At 49.6% G+C, this 27,815-nt stretch overlaps 3 protein-coding genes across 3 annotated transcripts; 1 reads left to right on the top strand and 2 right to left on the bottom strand.

Annotated features, from left to right (window-relative positions):
• Positions 1-198: 198 nt before the first annotated feature.
• LOC128727121 (phosphatidate cytidylyltransferase, photoreceptor-specific) lies at positions 199-9,623 on the bottom strand. Its single transcript, XM_053820989.1, has 8 exons — positions 9,492-9,623; positions 7,020-7,153; positions 6,103-6,199; positions 1,331-1,507; positions 777-1,265; positions 565-696; positions 369-503; positions 199-288 (listed from the first exon to the last, which is right to left on the bottom strand). The coding sequence occupies exons 1-8, from the start codon at positions 9,621-9,623 to the stop codon at positions 199-201; spliced, it is 1,386 nt and encodes a 461-aa protein (XP_053676964.1).
• LOC128727123 (uncharacterized) lies at positions 3,281-5,783 on the top strand. Its single transcript, XM_053820990.1, has 4 exons — positions 3,281-4,123; positions 4,933-5,241; positions 5,317-5,453; positions 5,529-5,783. The coding sequence occupies exons 1-4, from the start codon at positions 3,281-3,283 to the stop codon at positions 5,599-5,601; spliced, it is 1,362 nt and encodes a 453-aa protein (XP_053676965.1). The 3' UTR covers positions 5,602-5,783.
• An 800-nt stretch (positions 9,624-10,423) lies between the features above and the next one.
• LOC128722608 (uncharacterized) lies at positions 10,424-27,593 on the bottom strand. Its single transcript, XM_053816282.1, has 4 exons — positions 27,514-27,593; positions 16,182-16,413; positions 13,358-13,623; positions 10,424-13,282 (listed from the first exon to the last, which is right to left on the bottom strand). Exons 1-4 carry the CDS (start codon positions 27,591-27,593, stop codon positions 11,317-11,319), a joined length of 2,544 nt encoding a protein of 847 aa, XP_053672257.1. The 3' UTR covers positions 10,424-11,316.
• Positions 27,594-27,815: the final 222 nt, after the last annotated feature.

Genomic DNA, 27,815 nt, shown 5'->3' with positions numbered 1-27,815 from the left:
GAAGCCGATGTACTGTCCGATCATACATCTAACGATACTAATAGCTTATCAGTCGACATATGCCATTTACCATAACGGACCGTAAATAATAGGATATAATTAAAAGGAAATATAAACAAACTCTGAAAATTATACACCAACGCAATACAACAATAACAGCGGCAACGGTAACTGGGAATAACGCTTCGAAAGGGGTCCTTAATTTAGATTAATAATATTTCGATCTTCGAGACTGTCTTTCAACTGGTTGAACAGTTGCAGCTGTTCTTCGGGCTTAAGACTATACACCTGCGGGAATAAGGGAGCATTAAGCAAAGTAAAAACAATCGAAACGCATTCGAAAGGCGACAGACGAATCGCTCCCTTACCATGTTTAGCAATTTTTGTGGCGAAGCATAACGGATGAAGCTAGAGATGTACACGTTAACAAACGTTGCCATCAAGAACTGGCAATCGAAACGGTCCATAATACCTCCGTGTCCGGGAATCATGTCTCCAAAGTCCTGAAATTAACGTTCCACAATTAACGAGCACTATTGTTACAACAAATTGCTTCTACCATACCTTAATTTTAAATGCACGCTTAAATCCTGAAGCGAAAAAGCCTCCAAATGGTCCAATCACTGAACTGAAGATGCTCATCGAGAGCGAATGCAGTAGGAAGGGATACATCGTAAGTGTTTTGTTGGCACCAAACTGTTGCAAAAAACGATGAAAGTAAAAAACAATGTAACATCATTATGTTGGGCACCAAAATCAACATTCCTTTGCCATACCAATTCAATGCTGTATTCTTGCGGCCGGAATAAGTAGCTAGGTTCGCACTCGATCAACATCCGTCCCTCGGATTCCGAGTATTCGATCGGGCAGACGAAGAACTGAAACTGGCACAGGAAGTACGACGCCAGCAGCCCAAAAATGACAGTCGCAAACCCACCTCCAATGAAGCCTTCCCAGGTCTTCTTTGGGCTGAGCTGGATCAACGGTGTACGACCGAAGAAGAACCCAAACATGTACGCCATCACGTCGTTGCACACGATCATCGAGACGGGTACGATAAACCAGATCAGACCCTCGAAAATGTTCTGAATGATCAGGTAGCTTTGCGTCACAACGATCAGCAGCGCCACGTGGGTCCAGGCGAATAGGCTGAACTGTTTCATGTAGTATTTCTTCACCAGCGACAGCACAAACCAGACAAACCCGATGCAGTACAGGCAGAACGATAGGAAGCGATGGTACTTGACTAGGAAACGCAGCGAATCCTGGACCCAAAAACAAGAGGATCATTAGTGAGGAAAATTACAGATTAATGGACCCTTTAACGTACCACACGGCTGACCGCAACACCGAAGTAGTCGACCAAATTTTCACCGTAGAAGAAGTAGTTGGACGTCAGCAAAAAGTACCAGGACAAGCTGCGGAACCAGGGCAAACCGTGAATGCGGTACACGGAGTAGCCGATCGAAATAATCTCCTGGAAGCATTTCACTTGTACGGCGAGGGCCTGCAATTGGGCAAACAATAATATGTTTATCAAGTACTGTGGTCAAGGAAAGCATTTATAAACATGGCTAATGATTAAACGATGATTCAATTTGCTTATAGATCGCTTGGCCAAACCATTCGAGCTTCTTTAACTGGCCTTAAAGCATGTGTTTAGACCAATTTCAGGTGTCCTCCCAAAGGCCAGTCTAAACCATCATATCCGAAACCGCCAAAAGGGCACCCGATCGCGTGCTGTTCCGCACCGTCGATCGAGAGGCAAATGTTTTGACGCGATCTTGGCGCGTTGTGCGTGATCGCGTGCATGTGGTAGTAGCTCAGCAGCCTCTGCCGGTCGCCTATAGCAACCGCGCATGCCGACGATCATCACCTGGTTTGAGATACCGCCAGCTGCTGCTGCTGCTGCTGCTCGGTGAAGATCGATCGGCTGCTGCACACGTACACAAGCACGATCACTCGCGGCGCGGCGGAACGCATCGCTCTCAGCGCACGATCAAGCGCATGTGTTCGTGTATGCAGCCGCCGATGTGGCCTCCAAGCCTGGTCCCGCGTATGTGCAACGGGGTTCAGTTTCGATTTCTGTCTGCCCTTATATCAAGCACCCAGAGGAGCACCATCGTGTTGCGCATCGCTGCCGGTGCTGTCGAGATCACTCCCGCGGGTGTATGTTTGTGTATGCGTGGGATAGGTGGCCACTGAAGGTGAACCGAGACGGAACGCAATCATCAACAACACCGCTGGTCGGTTCCCTTCTGGTGCTGCCGTAAACGAGGAGCTCGAGCATAGTTCCTTCGAGTGGTGGCAGAGCAACAGCAACACACCTTTGCGGCTGCACGCGTGTCGTGAAACAAAAACCGTGGTGTTATCTTTTCGCCCAGCAGCAAACAGCAGCAGTTTTCTACGGCAAGGTAATCGGTAACAACAAAGCAACCGTCGTGTGCACCAGTGTGCCCTTGCCAAGCGGGAAAAGCGGTGAGCAACAACACGCGGTTGGGGTGTGTGTGTTCGCGGTTGAGAATGCTACGTTCGCTTTCTAGCGAAGGTTTTCGCAACACGTCGCCTCTTTCGCTGCCTCGAGCCATCGGCGAGCCGGAGAAAGTGCAGGAGAATCGGTCGATACGCATGGCCATACGGTGAAGGAAACGCCGGAACACCACCAAGCCGCCCAACAACGCACGCCCCCCCCGTAAGAGGCATAACAAAAGTGATTGCTTTCCGCCCACCACCCGCTTTCGGGGGGAGGGGACGTCGACTAACCCCCTCATCAACCCACACAGGGAGCGAGGGTAGGGTGGTATTTTGCGCGTAGCGACCACGACACGGCCGTCACTCATTGTTATTAGTATTATTTCGCTTTCGCTGGCCGAAACGAGAAAACGCTTGGCCCCACCGTACCGTACGAATTCATTCATTTCGCATCGCGTAACGCGGCTTGATCGCTAGTGTGGCTCCCTTAGCTGGCCAGCAGGAAGAAAGTGAACGCGTGATCCCGCATTTTTCGGTGCAAAACTAGCTTGTTTCGATGGTGGTGTCTTGTAAGGATTCTTAAGCAAGTGATACGGCCTACTACGCGAGCTCATCTGTCAAATTGCGTTTCTAGCGAGATAAACAACTCAACTGCTACGCAATCCGTTGTGGGCCCGCGATACGGAGTGACTAATTCGATAAATAAACAAGCGCGTCCGGGAGGCCCGCAGTTGTGTGGGGACGGCCTTTCTTGCCCGATAGCGAACGATTCGCGGTTTGTGTGCGCGAACGTGAACGGAACGACACGATGTCACTGCGCGCCATCCAGAAGCGGGACAGGGAGAAATTATCGTCCTCCCAGCGCCAGCAACAGCAGCAACAGTTTATCAACCACCAACAGCGCAATAGTCCTGGTGTTGGTGTGACGGCACCACTGCCAGCATTGCCCTACGTTGGCGCCACAGCTGCGTTGACGGTGACACAAACGGCGGCCATGAAGATGACAACTGTCCCATCGGTTCAGGCCATCATACAAAGCCAGCATGCAAAGCGCAAACAGCAACACGCGGGTGCAACTGCACCATCAGTGCTAACCCGGACGGTATCGTCCACGCTGCGACGTTGCAGCTCGTGCCCAGCACTGCCGACGGTGCGGCACATGCACCACACAAGGAAACAGCAGCAGCGGTTGCGTTCGGTTCGGTCGGAAAGTGAGATTAGTGCGTTGCGTGACCATCTCGAAGGAACTGTCGATCGCCGATCGGGTGTGGGTGTGGCCACCGTTGGTGACAGCTTCAGCAGCAACAATTTGTTCTTGGGTGCGAAGTCCGAAGTGTGCCTTAAAACGCTGGCCGTGAAGAATACGCTGCTGCCATCGTTCGGGAAAACCGGTGCGATGCAGCAGCAGCAGCAGCAGTCTTCTCGATCGCTGCCTTCCAGTGGCAGCATCCGGGGTAGTGGTGATGCTGGGGGTGGTAGTGGTGGATCGACACAAACATCGAAACGGTTGTACGAGAGCCGCCGTGCGTCGGAGCTGAGCAGTAGCGATTTTGGGACGAGTAAATCCGAGCTACATCTCAAAGCCAATGCCAGCGCGGTTCGCATTCCCATCGTGGGCTATGAGGTCATGGAGGAGAGAGCTCGATTTACGGTGAGTGTAGGTGGATGGGGGCAGAGCTGAAAATCTGGCCCGCGTGGCACGCATACGAGCGCGGTTCGTTGGCATGTACGGCGGTGCGCGGATGGGCTACAAATATGGCGCGCCTGCGCGATGGAATTACAAACAAACTAACACAACACCTCTGATTGCAATTCGGTTGGGTAGAGTGCATAGCATGCGTGCGCTTCTACTCCCACTATATGTGCACAAGGGGGTGTTGCATTGAAGGAAGTTTTCCCTTCTTACTGGCATCGATCAGAATTCGTGTTTTTGCACACTCCGTTTATCGAGCGCTTTTACGGTAAAGGAACGTAAGGTCTTATCTGGGAGTATTTCGCACCCCAACGTTGCACGCTACGTTCTAATTATACTCCAACTCTACACTCTATGGGAGGTGTACCATTTGGACGATACAAACTCTTCCTATGAAGAAACTAAACATCGGAAATTTCGCACAAATTTATGGCATATTTGTATAGCTCCGTATTGTTGGTTAAGCCAATACGTAAGATAATTGAGATGATACAATGCGCATCGCCGCATTGTTCGCAGTAGCGTCGTTGGTTATGAGAGTTACATTTATAATGATAGATCAATTGGCAACAGGCAACTGGCCGCCATTATGTATTGTGACCATTACACATGCGCCTGGAAAATAATTATGGATGTGCCCTCGTTCAGTAATTGTCCTATGCCCTGTGCCTCTGTTCAGACCGTCTGTACCAAAATGTTCGAGCTTTCGCGGGTGTCTCAAGTTGAGTGGCAAAAAATAATAACATTCTCCTTTCCATTTCCACCAGATATTCAAACTGCGCATCGAAAACAGCATTTCGCATACGTGCTGGTTGGTGCTGCGCCGTTACACCGACTTCGTGCGGTTAAACAACAAACTGAAGACCGTCTTTCCGCACTGTAATCTCGTGCTTCCGCGGAAGAAGTGGTTCGGCGATAACTTCAGCACCGGCTTCATCGACAACCGGATACAGGGGCTGCAGGTGTTCATTAACACCATCCTTGGGGATGATGTGATGCGCACGTGCCAGGCTGTGCGAGACTTTTTCTGTCTCGATGAACCGCCGTCTTATTCCGAGAGTATGGAAGAGTCCAGGGTATGTTCTGCTGCTCGGACGTTTGCATTTAAACATCGATTGATTCCTCCTTTCGTTTGCTATTTTCACACACAGGTAATTTTCGAGGCTCAGGAGGAAACAATCTCACAGCTTAAGCAGCAGCTCCAGGCCAAAGAGGAAATGATGCAGGCCTTGCAAACGAAGCTCGCCAGCGAACTGAACCGCAACAACATTTTAGCCAACGTCATACGGTAAGCTATAGGCTTCCGAATTGCTCCGGACAGGCACTCTAACCAGCTGTATCATCTCGCCTTTTTGTTTTGTAGGAACAGCGTCGAGAATTGTGCCAAATGTTCCAAATCTGCCGATCAACTGATGAAAGAATCCGTCTACAAGTAGGAAAAAAGATCGTACTAATCCCATCACGACCCAAAACCCCACATCACATCCCGCTCAGCGTTAGCGATAGTTCGTAAGCGTATGTCCATGTTTCAGCCAGTAAGACTGTGTTTTGTGGATAGGAAAAGTTCGAAACTTATATTGCAATAAACGTACCCCTTAGAGATTAAAAATTTTACCATCGGATAAGAAACAGTAGGTAAATAAAATAGTAACGCATTTCCCGTACTGCATCCTCCTTTTCGTAATTAACCCCTTTTAAAGCCGAGCACGTTGTCGCGACATGGACAACCCGTCCGAAAAACGTGTCACTTAAAGACAGTTACAATGAGCGCTATATAGCTCACATTTGCATTGTTGTCTTCTAAATCTAATAAGTTTGTGAAGCTTATTGAAGGTACGATTTTGCTGCATTTGTTGACATGACCTAAATTACGATCGCACCATGATTCATGCCATAATGATTAGTACCCGAGTTCTAATAGAACACCCCGTACTCACCGTCACCATCAATGCCAAAGGTCCGCCATAGATGATTAAACAGAATCCACTGATCATTATCATCGTGAAGATGCCTCGTATCACCCAGTTCTTCCACCTAAAAGCAAAACGATGAGAAATCGCACATTAAATAGAGTATAAGAGACACTATTATTTTCTGTAATTGGTGCCTAGCATTTAAAACTAAGATTTTTGAGGCAATCGTACAGCCGATGTCTTTAAGGCTGATAAGTTAGAGCATCATTGATGTACAAAAAAGGGGGATTTGTTCCTAAGCTTTTGAAATTCTATAAAAAAGATGTTTCGTTTGTTTTCCATCCCCCGTTCTATCATTCACACTCGTTCGCGAGAGACGTAAGCCAATGACGCATTCGCTTGTGGTTTGAGAACTGCTCGTCATGGTGATCTTGACATTGAGGTAGCTTGACGGGATTTCGTGCAATACGTGCCAACGTGATAGACCTCACCGGACAAAACAAGCTTTCTACCATATCCAATTACAAGCCAGTTTGCTTTGGTGTGGCAATCAGTTAATGGAATGGCAGCTACGGTCTAACCGAGAGCGAAACATTGCAAACAGTGCGAACTCGACGATGACCTCCAAATCGTTCTAAAGGCTTTGCGATGAAACATCGCTACCAGACTATGGCTAGATTTCACGACGTGCAATTCCTATAGCAGTAGCAGTGGGGTTATTTAATTAGTAACGTGCACTGGTGTGGCAATTAAAAGCGCTCGTTGAAAGCGCAGCTTATGGCATGTTTTCCGTTCACCGTGTATACACCCGCAGCCGGTACGGTGCAGCCGTTTAATATATGCGAGGCCACCGAACCGGAAGTTCAGGGGGTTCAAACTTCATCGGAACCCCAAACACGCCTAGACGCGGGGCGCGCTTATCGTCTCTGTGGCTTATTCACCTATCGGGCAGGCCGTTCAACGCTTGACCGAGAACCTCCGGCATTTTGTTCGTTCCCTGGGGAAGGTTTTTGGCCATTTCATCGACATATTTTTCCTCCGGCATTCGCTCCTCCGTTTCCGTCTCGGAGTCGACCTGTAAAGATAATAAAAAAACAAAATTATTTACACGTCGCCCAGAGGCAAAATATGGACATATTACATATGTTATTCCCATCTACTCGTATTTTTAATCCATTTTAAAATTATATTTGAAATAATAATAATGAAACAATAATATATTTTCCAATGGGTTATGCTGCCAACCATTTGGAAATCCCTTTACCTACATTCTTCACTATTAAACAAACATTCCTGCAATACGCACGAAACTTTGTAGCAAACAAACTTCACTTTCAACTGTTTAAATAACAATTTAAAGCACATTCCCTCGAGAGAATGAGTAACGGAATTTGTCATTGACGATTAAAATGAATTTTATGTGACGCTCGTGTGTCATCTAAAGTTAAACAACCATAGAGAGTAATAAACATGTTTTCAAAAAAAAATCTCAGGAATGTGTAGTGATGAGCTCGAAAAAAAGAGAAAACCTTTTCCTTTCAGAAAAAACCGGTTCGACGCCCGAAAGAGAGTAAACTTTTCCCATCTATTTGTGTTCCTAAAATCAATTCGTCTTCTCTTTACAGCTGACTGGTGGCCATAGCAGGATCTTACATCCAAAACTCGTACGACATGCCCGCACCCAAATCATCCAATCTCGCCAAGAACCGGCCCAGAGATTAGTCAGTACACACATGACCAGCGGACGTGGCTGCGGTTGCTGATAAAGCCAGCATTTTTGGGTGTTACTATCAACGACCGTTCCATGTCCGAGATAGGAAGGCGGCAAATACATTACATAATTGCTCTCCCTAACACACTCCGGATTTCCAAGCAAAACATCTTTCCTCTACAAACCGATGCTTAACGGCGCAAAGCGATAATAGTCGCAAGGACCCCGTTGTTTGGATCCCTTCCGAAAGCGGAACGGGAATATGCTGATACGAACTTTGTCTGGTGGTGGCGCGATCGGTTTGTGTTTTGTTTTCCCACGGCCGCGGTGCGCCCCATCATCCCATTCGCCTGACCCGTCGTAAAACGAGGAGCAAAGAAAAAATCATCCAACAAATATGTATGCCGGCGCGCACTTTCCGAAGGATGATACTATTTTTAACTCTCTTTCTCTCAGCGGGCGATCGATCACATTTCACTGCCGTTTAGAGCGATTGCTTCCCAGGCAGGTGCTGAAAAGTAAGTGCATCGTAGCAACCATGTAGCGGAGAATGGCCTTATCCATTTAAGAAACCTGTAAAGGGCGGTTTTTGTTCTTTCGCCAAGGCCGCAAAAGCAACTCGGTCGCTTGAAATAGCGCTGTAAATTGGCCATAAAGCAGCGCGCAAAATTCCATATTGTGATTATTCATGTAACCACATGGTCAGTCTCGCGGGAAGTAGCGAGAGCGGAATAACACAAATTAAAGTCCCCCCGATGGACGCGCGCGCCACATTGTGTTAGATTAAATAAATTGCGGAAAAAAAAGCACGGGAGCGCCACAATCGATGGCGTGATTTAATTCCGAACGATTGCAACCGATGGCGACCGATGGTGGGTGCGTGATTATGTGGCATGTTCTCGGGGGACTCGTTCCAGCGCGTTACGAAACGTATTTACTCCGCCCGGAGAATTGGATTACCCCCATCGGGAACGGCGCCTCCGGTGGCCTATCGAGGATTCTTGCAGAACGCCGGAACCACCATCGGTTGGTTCCTCCACACCCGGCGATGGAGGGGCGCGCACATTTTGGTCGCAAATTTAATTAGAGCCATGCGCGCGCGCCATAAAGATAAAATGCATGCATCCACGGGGGTAGACAATAATGGTGGGCTGGAAAACGATAAAACAACGATGGCCACAACACACCATACGGGTTGCTCCCAATTCTCGTCCCAAGTCCTCAGAGAGACAGAGTGAGAGAGAGAAAGAGAAGCCAGAGAGCAATGGAGGAAAAATCACAGATGACCGCGGCCAGGCGGAGGAGGACATGTTTACATTCAGCAGAATCCACATATCCAGCGCGAAGCAGAGCATGAACCGTTTGCGTGGGATGACGCTGTTTTCATCATCAAGATTTTCCGCTTTTCCGCTCAGCGTGTCCGTACGGAAGGTGCAATGCTGGGAAAAACCGGGAGAAAGTGAGAAAAATCGACTTCTGCCCGTTCCATCCCACCGTCACGTTACTCTCGGGAAGCGCTCGGTTCCAGCGAGCGAACATTCCTTCTGGTGCTCTCCCGTGCAAAAGCTGGTGAATGGCGAGCACTCGGAGGAAAAATCGATAAACTGCGAACTTGCGAGTTTTCGCAAGCCCCCGCCGTTTTCCTGATGGTAAACCCGACTCCCTACGCGCGCCTATTGGAGCGTGGTGGTTCTGGACGTACATGATCAGAATTTTCCGTGGTGGTGCACTCCGGTGGCTGGTGTTGCTGTTTTGGGCTTTCCTGCTGGTGGCTGGTGTCGCCTTCCGCTGGCAATCTGCGCCGCAACTCGGCACCTACATCGCCTGCACTCATGATGCACTGCTTCGAGACGCGAAGAGCTTTTTCCCGTGGTTCACTGAAACTTCACAATTGCCTCGGAACAGATTCACGGAACACCACAAGAACTTCTCGTGCACAGTTCACTTTACCACGGTGAAGTTTACCCACCGACGCACTAGTTCACGGCCGACCCGAATGCCCCTTCCGTATTGTAGTTCACACACAACTATCCGAGTGGATATTACGCGACGTTCTGACTCAAAATCGGTTTGCCATTCACGAGAACAATTCCGCGTACGACTATTGTTTCGCGCACTGTATCCACTAATGATTCGCTGTGTTTCGCGTTGTTCTTGGAGGCAAGTGAGCGTTGTTTTGACAGTAGGACGAAAAACCAAAATAGACCCCACGCGGAGACTTACGACAGCCCTGATCGAGAGCTGTCAAATTTGTTTTGAAAAATACTGGTGCGTTATTTCATGGCCATAAGCAAATCTATACATTTCAAATTAACATTTTATAAATAGAACAAATGATATATAGAAGATAAATAAGAAATAGGACCTAAATGGTATAATTTTAATGGGATGTATTAAATATGGTTCGAGTTTAAAAGCATACATGTGCATGCGGCTCGAATTCAAATATGTTCGAAAAGGTAGGGCGAAAATAAACGCTTCATCAGCAGTTACGAAACGTTTCAAAACGCTTCATTTCAAATGGTGCGAAGTATCGTAGTAACGAAGATGGAAGAGACTTCTTTCAACTAAGTTTCATCCGCAATTCAAGAATAAAGGCACTCTTTTTCTTGATTTCGATTCGAATTGTATTGGACACTTTAAATAGTAAAATGAAACAGTAACATATTCGCGTTAATAATTATTCATTAGTCAGTTATCACTAGAATTAATGTACACCTTGCTGCTAATTTCGCGTTCCTTTGCGCAATGAGAAACTCCGATGGGGTAATCAATCACCTAGCCATCCCTTCGCTCTTTATCAACCGAACAACATAAGGTGGGATGGAGACAAAACGCCAGCGCGTCTTCTTACGGTGCTCCGGGGTATACCTGCACTACTGATTCATTCTTTGCAAACGTTCGTTAAAATTTGGTTCATCGCTTCCATCTCCATCCATCCAGGTTCATATGCTGATCAGCTCTGGCACAAGATTCCTACCGTTTGCGCTATATCGGTGTATGACTTGGGGGTTTCATTATTAGTATAGAGTTTTATCTACAGTACAGTACCAACGGCGGGCCGTGCCCGTCGTCGACGCCAGAATCACGGAAAATGTATAATGGGACTTTATAATTGCTGTGTGTTTTAGTACGGGTTGGGCTGCAAGTTCAACGTTAACACGTGACTACTGAAGAAAGAGAATACAAGAACAGGAAAGTGGAAAATTGGCGCCATTTGCTTTAGCTTCGTCCCTCTTTCTGCTGCGCTATCGTCTTGGATAACCTCCATCTCCTTCGGTGACTCGTCGGACATCGAATCATCCAACCCGCTTCTATGTCCAGCGATGCGAGTACCCGCACATCGCTAATGCATAAAACCCTGCTAAAATATCTTCTACAGCTTGGTTTACTCTAGCGAACAATCACAAATATATTACGTTTATCTCTTTACACCCCACACGGCCGTGTGAGCGCGTGACCAGCCTCATGCTAAATAATTAGAACTTTCTCTCCCTTCGTGGGATCCGATCCACGGGACCCCGCGCCTATGGCAGCAAGTTTTCACTGCTCGCACTCAGATTGGGCAGGGATTTGAACAGCTTCAGCTTGTTGCTGTCGCCACCGAACGTACTTGCGTCCGGCGTTTCGGTGCAACAGTGCGACCGCTGCTGCTGCAATTGCGGATGTGACGGTTGCTGATAGGGACGGTGCAGATCGCTATCAGCGACGACAACGGTACCGGCCATCGTCGAGCGCGGATACGGATAGTCGGTGGACAGGGCGGACATCACCTGACCGTGTGGACGGCTGCCCGGAAGCAGAGCGGAGGACGCAGGTTGCGGTTTACTAGCGAGACTCAGCGACAGCATCGAGTGGCCGTGGTGATCGTAGTACGGTCGTATCGCTTCCGTACCAGGATCATCATGGTACGAGGATTGCAAAATGTTCTCCAACGACAGCCGTTGTTCAACACCAACACGGTGCTGCTTGTCCTGGGCGTAATAGTGCTGCTGCTGCTGCTGTTGCTGCTGCTGAAGCTGGTCGTATTCGAGAATATCCTGGATGTTCATCTCCAGTGCGTCATCATCCAACGCGCCACCACTCTCGAACTGGATGTCTGTCGTTTGAATCGCATTCTGCTGCGTACCATCCTCGCTCGGTCGGCCATCCGGCGCTAAATGAGGATAATGATGGAACGCATGATGATGCCGATGGTGATGGTGCGGATGATGATGATGGTGATGGTGATGGTGCGCGTGATGATGCCGATTATTTGCATTTTCAGCGATCACCGGCCGATCGGCACCATTCGCCGTGTCCTTCGCATCAACCGGTGGCCCAAGCAGGCTGGTCATATCGTAGATGATACTTTTAGGATTCAGCAGCAGCTGATCTTTGGTGTGCGTGCCAATCTCACACAGTGCGAGCGGTTCCTGAGGGAAGCTGAGTGATTGCTTCTGCAGCAGCTTCGTGTCCGAGTAGCGCCGGAATGTTTTGTTCGGTTCGGCTTGTCCGCCACCTGTTCCTCCCACAGCCACTCCATCCTCCCGGCCAAAGGACGATCCGGAAGACGACCCAGCCAGTACCGTGGAGTGACGATGGTACAGCTTGCTAGCCGGCTCCTGGTTCCTAACCTCCGTGACGCAAGGATCATTTAAAATGTCGCGGTTTTCGAGGAATATGGCCGAATTCACGTACCGTCCCATCGCACCCGCACCCGTTGGAGGAATCATCGCCGCCGTCCCAACATTCGGCGAGTTGCTTCTGCTTCTCTCCGATGCTACGCTATTGAGCTTACTTAACAGATTCAGCTCAGCACCGGCCATCGGTTTGCTGGCCCCACCGTTACCCACTCCATTATTGTTCGTTACACTTTGTTCCGTACTTTGAGCGCATTGATTTGACGAGCTGGACGCGGTTGAATAGCGATGATTATTGCTACCACTCGTCCCAGCACCGGTGGCAGCAGATCCTGCGGCCGTGGTTGAGGCTGCACTCATCACCATAACGCCACTGCCACTCCCGGTCGTCGTTTCGCAAATGTTGTGCACCGAATCATGAAACGGCATCGGTGTGAGGCTTCCGCTGCCCTGCAGGCACGGTTTAAACGACACCTGACTGATATCGTCCAGTGTCCAGTCTCGATCGTACCCACCGATCGAGTTGCTCTCGATGTTTGCCGCAATAATGTGACCCTGTTGGCTCAGTTGCAGCTCGCAATGGTTACCACCACCGCCCGTTGAAGGGCCACTACTTCCACCAACGCTAACCGTTACAGCCGTCGTCCCAAGTGGGTGATCGAACGATGACTGGCAGACGTTCAGTTGGGCGACTGAGGCCGCTGCTGCCGAGTTGGCCGTTGCCGTGACGGCGTTATTGACTGCGTTAATGCCCATAGTGCCACCGAGCGACTGGCCGGATGTGGCCGCTGTATGAACCCGCCGGAACTGGGGCATTTGTGGTGATTGCGGTGGATGGATTTTCTCCGGGACGTTCTGGATGAGCAGTATGCTACAAAAAAAAGGCCGAAATCGCAGTGTGAGCATGAGTTCTTCCTTAGGGAATGGGGGGGGGGGTCTGTCTTACCGGTTTCTCGCTCGCCAGCGGTTGCAAAGGTTCAAATACTGCTTGCATTGAATGTACATAAAGACGACGCCGCCAGTAAGCCCGACCGTTACCACGATCAACTTAGTCCAAAAGGGCCACCCAATCTGGCCACGGCGTACTTCCTCAGCGGCTCGTTCGATCAGCACACACAGCGACCAAATGACGCACAAACCGGCCGCACAGTGGAACAGAACCGCACAGCAAAGCCGACGTCTTTCCACACCGGACATGTCCAGGCTGCGCCACTGAGGAGACAGAAAAAAAATGACAAAAAAAAAACGAATTAATACAAAAACCACGAGAAACAGGATCATTTCGGCGGCATTCGTTTGCATTTACGATCGGCTCCATTCGAAGGTGCTATTCAAATGAGTTTGGGGGGCCATTTTTTTTTGCTTCTATTCCCCTCGCAGAAGATGATTTGTACCGTACGGGTTGGGTTGTTGGTTTTCTTTTCTCTCTCGTGCGAAATGATTTCCATTTTAAAAGGATTTTAGTTTATTAATAAAAAAAAACCTCCACCGCGTGTGACCTAGTGCTCAGAGGATCACCCGATCGCTCGTCCTTTCCAAACCGGTGAAGAAGAAGAACAACAGTAGAATAAAACACGATGACCGATTGATCTCATTTCTCTCCGTCGTCCACCCGATAGGGGGTGCGCAGAAGAATGTCAACCGTGTTTCGCGCACAAGGCCGGATCGGGTTCACCTTGATCAAAAAAACACGCAATGGCGCATAATTTGAACCATCCACAAATCTTTCTTCCAAACCCATGCTGCGACACGAGTCGCGGTTTTGTTTCAAAGTTTGAACTTGAACTTCAAACCGCGCAAAGCTGAATCAGGTGTGGACATAATCATGTGGGTCTCGGGTGTCGTAATTTCCATATCCTGCGCGTCGGGCTTAGCGAGCTCATTAGCTGAATAGCATACACCGTTGACCGGCTGGAGCTGATGTAAAACAATCCAGAACCAAAAAAAAAACCCTCGTGCCGGGGAGCGTTCGACAGCGTGCGATGATGTTTAGCTTACGCTTTTCCAACGAGATGTTTATCTTATGCTCGCTCACGTTCCCGGTGGCAAATGTTTAACGCGGGCTTAAACAGCTGAATATCAGAAGGAGAGAGAAAAAAAAAAGATAAAACAGCTCCCGAAACCCCGTTTTATTGCTCGTGGCCCCCGTGGTAGCACCCCGAAAATATCTCCTATCACAACCCCCCACAGGGCGTTCCGACGGGGGTGGATCTGTGGTGGTTCGTGAAAATAAACATCCGCCTCCCGGAAAATGGCAACCTCCGCACTTTAACGAGCGTTCTCTGGCACATCTTTCAGGACTCTGGACGCTGGAATGAGCGCGCGGTAAGTGAAAGCATTAAAAATGCATGAATTGTTTAGCACGTGCAGGGGCCGTGGTGGTGTGCGCTGCGAAGGGAATAGAAGAACTCGTGGCAGGAACATGGCGTCCTCTTTTTCTACGGGATTGTGCCATGCCCTGGTCCCACCACATTCCGTTCCGCGCGGGACCCCGAGCCCGTGAAAAACGGGTCGGAAAACGGATCAGCTTCGAGAGAGAGAGAGAGAGAGAGAGAGAAAAAAAAAGAAATCACTCCCCATAACACCTTCCTTTGGTTGGCCACCGATAGCGGCATGTAGTATGGCCTCTTCTGGCCAGGCCCAGGGCCACTAGGTGGCTCATGGACACTTGCGCAATTTTCCCGCCGCCTGCTGTTCGTAAAGCGCCATTGCAGAGGCCAAAAAAAAAGGGCCAAAGGAAAAGTAACCCCCCCACCGTAATGATCCGGAACGGGGAGTTATTTATTGCGATGAGAAGACGCTCGTCCTGGGGGGGAGGATGGGAGGAAAAAAGAAGAAGAAAGTAATGAAAGAAGAAAAAAAAACCATCCACCAGAGATAGACGAAAAGCCGATGTACGTCGTGCCATAAAAGAACGGCAAGCAAACGCTCGTCGGTTGAGGTTGCTTTTGTAAGGGCTTTCACATGCTTCCCGTTCGTGTGCACACACACACACGCCACACCACCCATCGCTGTAAAGATTTAAATCACCCAAACCAAAAAAAGGAACCGTTTGCGAGTTCGGATGGACGCCCTTTTCGAGGGAGAGCGCGTGCGGTTGGTCGGAAAATATATAGGTCAATGTAACACACATTCGTTCGGGAGATGCGCTGTTTTATCTTCAAGGTTTCATGCACATGAACGCGCGGAAGGACATGACCGTAAGGTTACACCCTGCTCCCAGAGGGTCACACACGCTGACGAAGACGACAACGCTCCGATTAGTGTCCAACCGCAAATTGGTTCGGCAAATGTCCCTGCTATTTCTGCTGCTGCTGCTGCTGCTGCTCGGCAGGGCGATCGAGTGTTTGGTTTGGTCGTTAGCATCGAGCTTCCATCGCCGTTCCGTTGGCCCTGGGCGGTCACCAAAGTCAGCTTAAAGTGCTGCAAGTCCTTGGGCAACAACCCAGCACGGGGGGTAGGTAGAAGCAGAACACATGGGTGCATCTGCCCCCCGCCCAAGGGGGGCCCAAGCACACTGGAGTGTGAAAATGAAAATCGATTAAATTTCGATCACCCAACCGAAATTAAACCCATCACACGTCCCGGCGGCATCGGTCGGTGTATGTGTGTTGCTTCCTTTAGGCGTGTTATTTTCCTCTCGCTTTTTTTTCTTTCCTTCCTGCTGACACGACACAGAATTGACGGCAATGATACACCCCCCCCCCCCCCCGCCACGCTTGGCTTTTCCCGGAAGGGCTCCGAATGCATGGTGGGGACACTCTTCTTACCTCGTTGAATGGTTTGATTTTCGTGTGCATAATGAACGGGAACTTGCACAGCTCGCAGGCGTTCGTTTCCGACGCCGTCAGCCACTGCTGCAGGCAGGTCTGGTGCACGAACTTCAGGCTGCCGGAGCAGTAGCAGGGCGTCAGGAGCGGGTTGAGCGTGTCCGACTCGCAGTGGCAGATGCGGCAAATGTCGCCGCTGCTCTGCGACACCTGGCTGCTGGTGGAACCGTACCTGTGGAAAAAAAGCGCGGAAAAAAAACGAAACGAAAACATCAGCATTCAGGGGGGTTTTTTGGGGGTGGAGGGGGAGGAAAAATGGAATTGTGCAAACGGTGGCGCACCGAAGCAAGTGCACCAGTCATAACAATCACGTGGGGGGGGGGGGGGGGTTCGGGACAAAAAAGGGAGGAGGCTATTTTTTTTTTTACCACGCGACGGTAAATGACCGCAACCCTCAAGCGGCTTTGTGCTGGATTGAGCTTCGCGGTCACCGCGGATTGCATGGCGCTCTTATCGGTCCTTGAATATCGGGATTTTTCCATGGGATACATGGCCAGCCGTTGCAGCTTTTAGCTGGAGCGATGAAAAAAACACACACCGCCAGGGACAGAGGCTCCGATTGAGCCACGTGTGAGGCCAATAAACGCTTGCGTGTTAAACTAACCCACCCCCGCCCCCACGCGTTACGAAAAGCAATAAAAACAAGCGTCAAGTATATCTGCTGGGCGTCGGTAATCGCCATTGGAAGTGGAAAAGCATTGGAAAAACAATGTTCACGGTGGGTAAGCGAATCAAGCCGCTGAAGCTACCCATCCAGCATTCCGATCCAGCGAAACCCGTTGGCTAGGATGTGTGTCAAGGATACCACAAACGTCACACTCCTGGGGAAGGCACACGCACACACACACACACACGCGCGCGCACGGTCACGTGCATTCATCCTCGCCGCGCTGAAAGCGATCCATAAATCACCATCAAAAGAGATGGCGACCACCAGCAGGCCTTCCCTCACGCGTCACAAGGATGAACAGATGGGCTGGTAAAGGACGACCCGTACATGGTTATCTATGTGGTTTCCATTTAATTATCCTCATACACACACACACACACACACACGCCACTCGGGGGTGAGTTAAGCTGATGTGAAGCGGGTTTGTCTTTTTGTGTGTGTTTTTTTTTTGCCTCCACTCACGAGGCATGACCTATATTTCGAGGCCCATAATAAGGTGGAATGGGGGGTGAAAAGTGAATTACAACCCCCCGCTCCCGAATGTGGGTGGGTGGGATGTTCCATTTTCCCTCGTCCGAAGTCCGAGGGAAAGGCGGATTTATCGTGACAGTTGTACGACACATTCCGACGACCAGGCGCGCCGGTTTAAACGACGCATTAAAGGAGGATTTTGCTTTCCCCAGCTCAGCAAGAACACTGCGGAAAAACACCCCCCCCCCCCCAAACGCTCCACGCGCGATCCTATTAGCTGTTAATCTACTTTCGGAACTGGGCTAAACTTTAATCCACCACCGCGCGAGACGTCGCAGAAAGAATAAAGCCACATCGCTGTCTCTGGTCGTGCGGTTGATGGTAAATAAAAACCGCTAACGTGAAAAACGATCGCTTTAAAGTCGCCATTCTAAAGGCGAGGTGTACGGTTTCGCTTTTCCATCCGCCATGATGAAAGAAAAAAAAGCCCCCTTTCGTGGGCTAGATTTGCTTGGTTGAAAAAAAAAAGGTAAACTCAGCCTTACGCCCGAAGTGCCTCACTGCATGGGTGTGTTTGCATCAACCACCGAAGATTAGAACACAACACAGCCCTCGGTGTCGTCCTGCTCGCGATGGAAATTAAGCATCGAAACGCGGCAAACGCCGGCACGCCGTCGGTTTTACGATAAGACCCAGACTCCAAACGAAAAAAAAAAAACAAACGCTCAGCTTTAGTGATTGCAGTTTTTCTACTTCCCTCTGCTTGCAAACAAAAAAGCACACGTCCTGAGAGGATGACGCTTGAGAATTCGATTGATGCCATCACCATAGAACGAGAGTCGAGTGCAGTTGAAGGCTTATCAAAAATCCCCCTACTGCAGGCAGCGACGACTGTTGGTAAATAAAAGTCTCCCCCCCCCCCTTTTGACCGATAAGATAAGATTGCATGTTCCAAAAATCAATTACAGTCATTAATGCTCTCGTTCAACAAATGCAGCACAACGGCACTTGGGTAATAGTCGCGCTCTCTGTGTGTGCTTTCCCTAGCCCTAGGTGCGACCAGCGATGAGAATGGTGTTGTTTTTCCGGTGTCATCGGTGTCAGCGATAAGCCAATCGGCCTACTAAACACAACGAACGGAGGAGGAGAGTCGGTGATGTGATCCGGCCAGTTCATTCTAAACAGAACTGGTGTTTAAAAAAAGAAGTGAATCAAAAAACAAACCGATTGAAATACAATCCAGCGAATAGAAATATCATTTACTCGACACCCGCATCGAGCACGCTTCTGCCACAGCCTAGAACAGCCCGTTCGGAGGGATTTACACCAACCCAACCGAAGGCAGTCGATTTGCTCGTGTTCACAAACAAGCCTCAAACCAGCAACCGTGGTGCCCGATTTGGGTTCAACACCGCCACGAGGCACCGTTTCCAGCGTTCAGAAGCATTGCGGTCAACCTGAACCTACCGAGAAAGCCCCCTTACGCAGGGAACCGGTTGGCCAAGATCGGTGCACCATTGGCTGGAGACGATGCGGAAAATGGACAAAAAATTGCGACCGATCGCGGTGTGGTCATTTAGTTGTACAATTTATCACGCCGAGAGGTGGGCAGAAAGCTTAAAATTAAGCACCCAGTAACGGGGGGGCTGGCTGGCTGCATTGCACACAGCAATCTAGCAGACTTTGAAAGGGGTTTGGTTTGAGCTGGAGAGGTCTAAAAGTGACCAAATGACTCCCACACGCCCGGAGTGAGGCGGTTTATTACTGTAACCTTCTTTTGCCGATGACCCACCGGAACCCACGAAAAAAAAAACCTGTCATTTGTTCCGTCGCTTCTACGTTCCATGTTTCAGTTGACGATTCGCACGTGAATTGCATTTCAATGAGACGGGCACCGTGCTGTGGTAGTATCGAGGACGACGGAAGCTAATCCGATATATTGCGAACGATTAGCAGTGTTGCGTGAAACGGCAAAAACGGATTTAAGACGCACTCAGGGCGGCATCTAAAGGAGACAACAACCTGCGTAACGCGGCATGGCTGGGCTGAGGACGCTTTATAGCATTATTAAGACCACCTAAATCAAGTTATTAGCAAACACCTACGGTGGGAGGCAAGTCCTTTTTGCATGGAAGGACGTTCCACCTGTCGTCTGGGGTTTGGGTTTTCGTCAGAATTTCCCTGAAACAAACAACGTTGCAATGAGCCACTGGTGGCGGGCATAATATCGCTCCCTTTTCATTCCACACCCAACAACAGTCGGTAAAAAAGGGACATCGATCCATAAACCTTTTGGGGGGGTTGGAAAACTCGCCCATATCTGCGTGTTGTCGTCATTCGAAACGGGTGCTTTCGTTGGCGTTAACTTTTCAGACAGCTTTCTGGTGGGGGAGAGAATAGATACAGGTTCTGTCGGCAGTAAAGCTAGCAGGCCTCATTAACCTACCCAAAACGGTGGTTTGGGAGCTTCTATCCAGTGTCACAATGGGTCACCTACGGGCATTTCCGACCCGAAGGCTTAAGTTGAGTGTCACGAAGGGAAAAACAGGACACACACACACACGCATACACATTTCATCAAGTGCGTCATGGTGGCCAGCAGGAGATGGAGAAGGTGGAAGCGAATGTCAATACATTAAGCGTTGAAATATAAATAAGCGCGCGAGGGTTTTCCGAAGCCCATTTCGTGGCACCATTTTCCCGCTGGTTTCCAGCGTGGTGGGTGTGTAATATCGATCACAGTCTAATCAACTTAACTTATCATCTTAACGCGCCGGTCGTGTTTTCACATGGTGGATGTGTTCTTATCAAAGCAATGCGAAAAGAAAACTCCGGCCCATAATTAGAGGTAAGTGTATAATATTCACTATTGCTGCTTCACCACTCGAGGCGTCAGGTCGAAGAAACCGTTCATGAAGTATAAACAAACTTCACTCTGTTATCGCTTCATACCGTTTCACGAAGTTTATCATAATCTCCCAGCATAAGTCAGACAATAAAAACATGGAAACTTGCCTGCTACAAGGACGAATTTCGAGCGGATAAGGTGGGAGATCTTTTTCCCACCCTTGCAGCATACTTTACACACTCGTAATCGGGAAAATTGATGACCTTCCCCTTTACTACTGTTGCCTTCGGTTCGCTCCAAAACCTCGCCCTCCCGTGAAATCATGGCCGTGGCAAGAGATTTCCGCACCGTGACGCACGGTTTCAGTTGCACGTCATCAGAATGTATAGATTGCTCGCACGAGGGCAGAAGGAAAAACCATTTTCCACCAGCACCGGGGGAGCGATGTGGAGAACGTGTGGGCTGGCTAATTGCCAAGCGATGGTGACACATTTGGCGCACGCAAATCGCGATTTATATTTATTCCATATCCCCGGGGGGCGATGTTTGAATAATTGCAATGCGGTACATCAATCGGGGTAAACCACGTCAACACCACCGGTGGGCTGAAGTTGAGAGCTCGTGTTTGAGAGCCGATTTAATATCGTAATACCAGCGCGATTAATTCGGTGTCGGTCGTTGGTTTCATACGTTACGGACCATACGCGCCATGGTTGTGAAAATACAGCCCAATGTAAAATCGCTACACCTGCCGGCGTATGAGGAATTGGCGTGGGTGTTTCGGAATTCGAACCCCTACCGCAGAGAAGCTGCATATGGATGGGAATTCATTTCAGCACATCTATTAAACGTTGACAAATGCATCGAACCGTGTGCGTTCTCTTTCGCTTCCACCGTAGCGAAGTAGCGGAAAACAAAAAAACAAAACAACTGTTTCCTTCCCAGGGAGGAAACAGATATATATGTTATAAATGCAATTCGCCCACCACCACCCAACGGCATCAACAAAGCCACACAAAAGCTTCCGTAAACGCGGTAGAGCCCTGCTTCAGGGCCAACCGGTCGATCGTATCGGCGATCGTAACGCGAGAAGAATGCTAAAGAAGGGCCATTGGCCCTGGTACGATCCGAGCCACACGCCGGCAAACTGGCTGGTCCGGAAATCACCCAACACCGGTGACGAGATGGGGTGGGTTGTTTTTTTTTTATTCAAACAACACACGATTGTTTCACCCACGAGCGGGAAATGGTACGGTGTGCATTCGCCCTTCGAAGGGAACGCAATATTGGGAGGGCATTAGTGAACGCGATCGAATGACGCTCACAACCGTGTCCGAGGGGTGTTATTAAAATATATATAAGAGCATCTGTTTCTCATCATCAGCTCATCATGGAGCCGGTCTTAAAGGTTTACTAATTGGAATTTTGTGCATTCGCCGGAGATCACCATCCATCCTTCGCCCAGGGAGGACGCACACCGAAATAAAAGCACAATTAAAACCCCACCACACTCGTGCGTGCAGTTCCAAGCCGCACCGGTTAATGGAAGAGGAAAAACTTCAATCAACGTAACACAATTTCCTCCACTCGGTGCTGCAACCTTGCAGGTGGAACAAGAGTCGATCGGGGGTCTGCACTTGACCTTTGATCGGCTCACCGGCGGTCAGTTAATGCACTCCAAAAAATCGACTTCACGGCCATCGTTTACGTTGGCGTTGTTCCGCGAGACCTTCCCATCCTAGACCCTCGCACACACCGGCACCGGTAACAAGGCATTGGATTGTTGGACAATCGCAGTACACGCACGCACACCGCCCTACAAACCAACCCCCCATCCTCCCGAGGACAAGGTTGTCCCCTTTGTTGGTGATCAAAAGAAAATGCACCTTCACCACGGCACCACAGCGCGCCAATAAAGCCGGGGCCAAGGAGCGGATGGATCACAATTGGACACAATTCGCCAAACCCCCCTGGACGGAAGGGATTTATTGCAGCACACCTTCTTCGGCTAAGAGCACGCTTTCGGTGGCTTTGGAGGCATTTACTGCAGGCGGCCACCGACTGGTGATTTTTCCACCGCCAGTTGCTTTTCGGGCGGAAAATTTAACGACACCCGAGACGGGGTTACTTTCGAGTGGTGAAAGTGAGATCGTTTCTTGCGCGTCTCACCTTGACCTTGATTGGTAGCGAGAGTGAGAGAGAGAGAGAGAGAGAGAGAGAGAGAGAGAGAGATAGTGCAGTGCGATTTGTCATTCTCTTTTGCTTTCATTTCTCCCCACGCTTGTGGCACTGGCAGGGGGTGGGGGTTTTGTTACTGAACCACACATTTTGGGAGCTCCGGTTGTAAAGGGTTTTCTCTTTCCACACACGAAGTAGAAGGGACGAGGACGAGAACAAGAGTGAAACAAGAAGAAGAAAACATACACCCAGCTCGACGACAACCCGACGTGGGGTTACAACTCTTTGTCCGGTGAAACCCTCCCCACCCACTGGAAACACAAGTGACCACATAAGCTAAACGTGTGCGCTTGTAAAATTGTGCTTTATTAGCGAACAAATTAACCTTTACCGCTGTAGGTAATTTACCCGACGTGCCCGATCGCGCGAAGGAGAAGCCATTCAATTTTATCACTTTCTTTGCGATTTTTTAAAATAACCCACCCCCTGAGAGAAGAAGGGAGACATGCGCTGGTGGGTTTTGGTGTTTTTTAGGGGGGGGGGGGATTCAATTAAGATTGAATAGTGTGAAGAAGAACCCAGGGTAGAGCCTCGACCTTGTGAAAAAACGCCCAATGCCAGGCCGAAAAATTGCACCATCGGAAGCGAGAACGACTCCGTGTGGCTTTCCCGACCTGTGGCGGTCAATCGTGCATGCGATCTATGCTCTCTGCCTCAAAGGGCTCTCGCTTGTGGGGTCTCTGTGTGCATAAAACACGAGCCCACCGGCTGCCCACTAAAGCGCGACAGGCAAAAATTTGCGATCGTGTGATCCGTACGCGATTTACATGGGCGTTTTTTTTTGTTGTTGTTACGTAAGCTGTAAGCGGCACTAAGCCGGTGAGCTAAAAAAGCGAAGGTTACAACGTTTGTGCGATCGGCAGGACTGAGGTTTAGAGAGTTTACAACGCATTACGGTACACTTTCCGCATGCTGGCAGCTGCATCCGATCAGCTGGAGATCGCTTAATAAAGCAATCTACGGTGCTGGGCTATTTTTTCACCTTATCTCGTCCCATTTTTTCACCACAATACTCCATCAAGCAAGCACACCTCCCACAGGAAAGACAAGTGGGAATAAAAGGCCCGTTGACGTCAGTGATCGAGAAGTGGCTCAGCTGGTGCCCGATTATTACGAGGCGCCTGAACGGCCCTTGCTGCCATCTTTCACCCTTTTTTCTTTCGTATTAAGGCGCCCTCCTCCCAACGAGGTTCATTAAATCATAAAGTTCTAATGAGCCTCGCGTCACATTATGACGTGTCGACGGCACGTTATTGCACAATTTACAGCCGGTAAATTGATGGCAATCACGCCAAACCCCGCTCATTGTCCTAACGCGCCCGCTATCATCGTCACTCAATTGCGTTAAGCAACGGGCAACAACAACAACAACAAAAAAGGCGCATTTCCAATTTGAATGAACACCCGCATGCCAAAATTTGTCGATTGTGTTAAATTCGCGCCGGAGTCTTGATTTGTGAGAGAAGCAAACAAAAGAATCTTCGCGCAGCTCAAACACCTCATCGTCTTGGAGTTGCAGATTAACAAATGCTCACTTAACAACGACGCTTTCGTCGGTGAAATCGATACCACAGGATTCCCGCTGCCTAGAGACGACGACGACAACGACGACGACGGATGCAAGCGAACGTGCCACTTGAGCAAATGTGCATTAGCAGTTGCATAATATCGTTTTGCCCGAGACGCGGCGTAGTGCACTTGAAAGCTGCATTAGGCTCGCTAATCTGTCCGCAAACCGGTCTCCGAACGGACGGGCGGGAGGTTAATGAAACATTAAGCTAAATTTACGGCTCAGCTTTACGAAGCTCGACGTCCGTTTGCCTTAAACTCAAGCTCAATCGTTGACAGCGAAGGATCCAACACCTCAGCCTAGGTGTAGTAAAACGTTCTCGCTAAAAACGGGGTCATCCCAAACCTAACCTCAAAAATCACGTGAGCAACAAAGGTGCCGATAAGAGCGGAAGGTATTTTCCAACGATTTTCGCGCAGCTTTCGCTATTTGTGTCAAGATTAGTACACCCCCCCCCCCCACACACACACACACACACAAGGGTAGGAAATCGATAGGCCTCCCTTTTTTCTCCCAGTAAGGCCAAACATTATCTAAATCCCACGCCTAATCTCTCTGCCTTCCTTGTGTGTCTGTTTACAGCTCCTGTCTGTTGACCCAACCATTCGCGGTGTCGTCGGATCGGTTCCCTCCCTCCCCCCCCCCCTCCCTCCTTCTGTCCTCGTCCCCACCGTTGTCGAGAAATCCTTCAACAAAATCCAACATTTATATATCCACCATCAGGCTACTGGATGTTGACCGACCGAATGGTTCACAAACCCGCGCCTCCCAGCGCTGATAAAACAGCGACGATTGCGGGTTTTGTTTGCGCGGGGTTTTGCGGAGTGATAACAACGGGCCAGGCAGTACACCGGCTTCCCTTTCTACCTCCACACCACCCACACGGGGCTTTTCCTTCAACAAACAGGCGGCAGATTCTCGGCTCGGTTAAAACTGGAACGCGTCCCAGAGAACGCGCGACCAAACGTGTGCTCCAGTTTCCAGCGGCTGGCTGGGCATGCATTTGTGTGCACGTGCATTTGTGTTCCTCCCGGGGGGGTGGGGGGGGAGACCCATTTAGTACGGTGGTGGGAGGGTGGGAAGAGAGAGCAAAGGGTAATTTAATATTGTATCAGGCACGTTCTCGCCCCATCTGGTCGCGAACTCGGAGCAGCAGGTGCGTTTGCTCCTGTTGGATTGTGGCCTTTACACACCTGCCCCGTTTCCCGTTCAACTGTCTGGCCTGCCCTGTGCTGCCCTGTCTGTGACCCTACAAACAAGCGAATCGGAAGGATTTCGAGCACGTGGGGTTTGTGCATGGGACACCGTGACGCCGCCAAGGACTGTCGGAGCCAAATACGCTCAACCAACAAAACGGTGGGGATCGATTTCATCGGGCACGGACAAACCCGGATGTTGGAGTCGTTCGAGAAGCGCACGCATTTCCAAGGCTACCGGCGATGAAAACTGAAGCAAAACAACGAACCCTGTTCGGTAGACTTTCCGGCTCTCGGAACACTCGTGTGCATTGCGGCGAGGATTCGTGGGGAGGGCTTTTCTTTTCTTTTTTTGTTGCTTTCTTCCACCGGAACGCAATATCGCAAGCAGGACGTTCGACTTTTTCGTTGAACAGAAGTTATGCAGGTCAGCAGTTTCAATGTTCGCTTCGCTTTCCACGGCGCTGCTGCAAAAGATGCTTGTGGGTGAAGCACACTTAAGCTGCTTAAAATGTTACATGGCTTATGGTAAAACTCGCTGAGCTCGAGAGCTGCTTCCTTCCGAGCTGTGGGTGGTGGAGAGGAAAAAAAAGGATGCGTTCAAGAGACTGCCAGGAGAGAAGAAGGAGAAGAAAAAAACGCTCCAACTAACAACCCATTTCCAAGCATTTGAGAGCTGCAACATGCACTTTGTTAAATGTCGAATCAATAAATCTGCATGCAAAACGTTAAGTCGTTCACCTGCCGCCCTAGCTTTACAACCGCCTCTCTCGTCTGCTTCACCGACGCTAGGTTGTGGGTGAAAAAAGGAGGTTTCATTAGAATCACGAGAAACCTTCACGGCCACCGAACATCGGCCTAACGGGGCTCATCATCGTGAGCACGCACGCCGGTACTGGAGAAAGTGAAAAATCCCACCCCAACAGAAAAAAAAACCCTTTAGCCCTAGGGTCAGGCTCGTTAGCTGGTCGAGCCGAAAAGCTCACCAACCACCCCCTTCTGGTGGCTAATTAAACAGTCCCCCCAACCCCACAGTACTGCAGGCGGCCAGTCGAGAGAGCTGCTTCCAACTGACACCATCCTTTAGACACACGTGGGGCCGCACAGTTGGTTCGCAATTACACGAAAACCCACCGTTTGAGGGACGGAGAGACGCACCGCAAAGCCACGGGGGACCGGTTTTGTGCGCGAGACATTGTGCCCCTCGAGCGGCGTCGTGCAAAGTGCAGTGAGTATGGTCGTTTTATTTTTTTTTGCTCCTTTTTGCTTTTTGTTTTATTATTATTTTAATTTTCGCGTGGGTCACGTTCATTCACACATGCGCCCGAGCAGGCCGTTGAACCGAAGCGAATTGCGCGTTTTCCTCATCCCCATCGTCATCGTCAGATTTATCTTAAGAAGGTCGCGCTTGTTGGATGGTTGAAATAAATTACGCCGATCAATTTGTGTGCGCGGCTTTATTATGCGCGCTGCGGGAGGGGTTTTGGAATTAGAACGATGCTGAGCTTAATCGGATTAAATGGCGCGCCTTGGATGAGGTTACGAAAAAACGGGGCCTACTGATTGTCAGCTAAATAGCTGATCCGGAAAAGCGCCACCCTGCGTCGTGTCATTTGAGACAAAAACAAACAAAGGAGGCGCACGGTGGGAACAAATTGCCACATGACGTAAATCTCCATGGAAATCCACTCCCAAGGCGAACCCCGGCGGCGCTGACATGCTTTTGATGTAGGCGAATTGATTTGTACGAATGAAAATTGGCTCTTTTTGGTGAGATATATCGTGTTCTTGTTCGTTGGTTGTCGGATTAAGCCCACCGGCATCGTTTCTGTGGGTTCTGCAACGATTTAAGCTCCTTTATGGCACATGTTTTGGGCAGTTAAAGTGCTGTAACTTTTACAACAACCCAGCAGATGGATCTCTAGAATGATTTCCTTGTTGAAACATGAGAAAGCCACGGGAAGCCTGCTACCGGAACTTATCCCGTATACCTGCGGAACAGGTTCTTGGACATAACAACCCACCCAGTAGAACCGGGAAACGAACCCGTACCGGCTGAAATGGAAGCGCAATATATAAAGCAAGATATATCGGCCAACAACGACGACGGCATTATCATTTAGCAGAAAGAAAAAACAGGTAAACCCAAGGCACAACGACGCCATCGGGAACCGGTTCGATGATTCCCGGTTTTTTTTTGCTCCTCCCTAATGCCCTAATGCGCATCCACCGTCTCTGCCCGGTACAAACGATGTCTAATGCTGTGCTTTTGTGCTTACCTGGTGTGAGTCAACATCCCGGACGAGTTCCAGTCCACGTTCTCGATGTCGGACGAAGTTTTCCCGTTCGAAATCGACATGTTGCGCGTGTTTATGTTCGAAGGGAAAATCTTTTTCTCGTGGCCGCGAAACGTCGTCCTTCCGCGATTGGATTGTTTTGGGGGGTGTTTTGTTTTTCCTGCTTTTCTCTCGCTCACTCTCTCTCTCTCTCACTCGCGCACACACTCTGGGTTGTTAAAGTGGCCTTCAAACACGACCGACCATCACTAATTATCAATGGCAATCTCGCACCTCGCAAACCC

The sequence above is a fragment of the Anopheles nili genome, chromosome 3 (genome assembly GCF_943737925.1).
Source record: "Anopheles nili chromosome 3, idAnoNiliSN_F5_01, whole genome shotgun sequence".
NCBI classification, from domain to species: Eukaryota; Metazoa; Arthropoda; class Insecta; order Diptera; family Culicidae; genus Anopheles; species Anopheles nili.
The sequence above is the reverse complement of the archived record's forward strand: the minus strand, read 5'-3'. Positions and strand labels throughout refer to the sequence as shown.

Excerpts from the sequence above, each read along its gene's own strand:
- LOC128727123 (XM_053820990.1), top strand. The coding sequence starts at position 3,281 with ATGTCACTGCGCGCCATCCAGAAGCGGGACAGGGAGAAATTATCGTCC. Across the intron at positions 4,124-4,932 it reads AGGAGAGAGCTCGATTTACG|ATATTCAAACTGCGCATCGA; the intron begins GTGAGTGTAGGT and ends CATTTCCACCAG. Across the intron at positions 5,242-5,316 it reads AGAGTATGGAAGAGTCCAGG|GTAATTTTCGAGGCTCAGGA; the intron begins GTATGTTCTGCT and ends TTTCACACACAG.
- LOC128727121 (XM_053820989.1), bottom strand. The coding sequence starts at position 9,623 with ATGAGTGCAGGCGATGTAGGTGCCGAGTTGCGGCGCAGATTGCCAGCG. Across the intron at positions 6,200-7,019 it reads TTGAACGGCCTGCCCGATAG|GTGGAAGAACTGGGTGATAC; the intron begins GTGAATAAGCCA and ends TTTTGCTTTTAG. Across the intron at positions 697-776 it reads AAGAATACAGCATTGAATTG|TTTGGTGCCAACAAAACACT; the intron begins GTATGGCAAAGG and ends TTTTTGCAACAG.
- LOC128722608 (XM_053816282.1), bottom strand. The coding sequence starts at position 27,593 with ATGTCGATTTCGAACGGGAAAACTTCGTCCGACATCGAGAACGTGGAC. Across the intron at positions 13,624-16,181 it reads AAATCAAACCATTCAACGAG|TGGCGCAGCCTGGACATGTC; the intron begins GTAAGAAGAGTG and ends CTGTCTCCTCAG. Across the intron at positions 13,283-13,357 it reads CGCTGGCGAGCGAGAAACCG|CATACTGCTCATCCAGAACG; the intron begins GTAAGACAGACC and ends TTTTTTTTGTAG.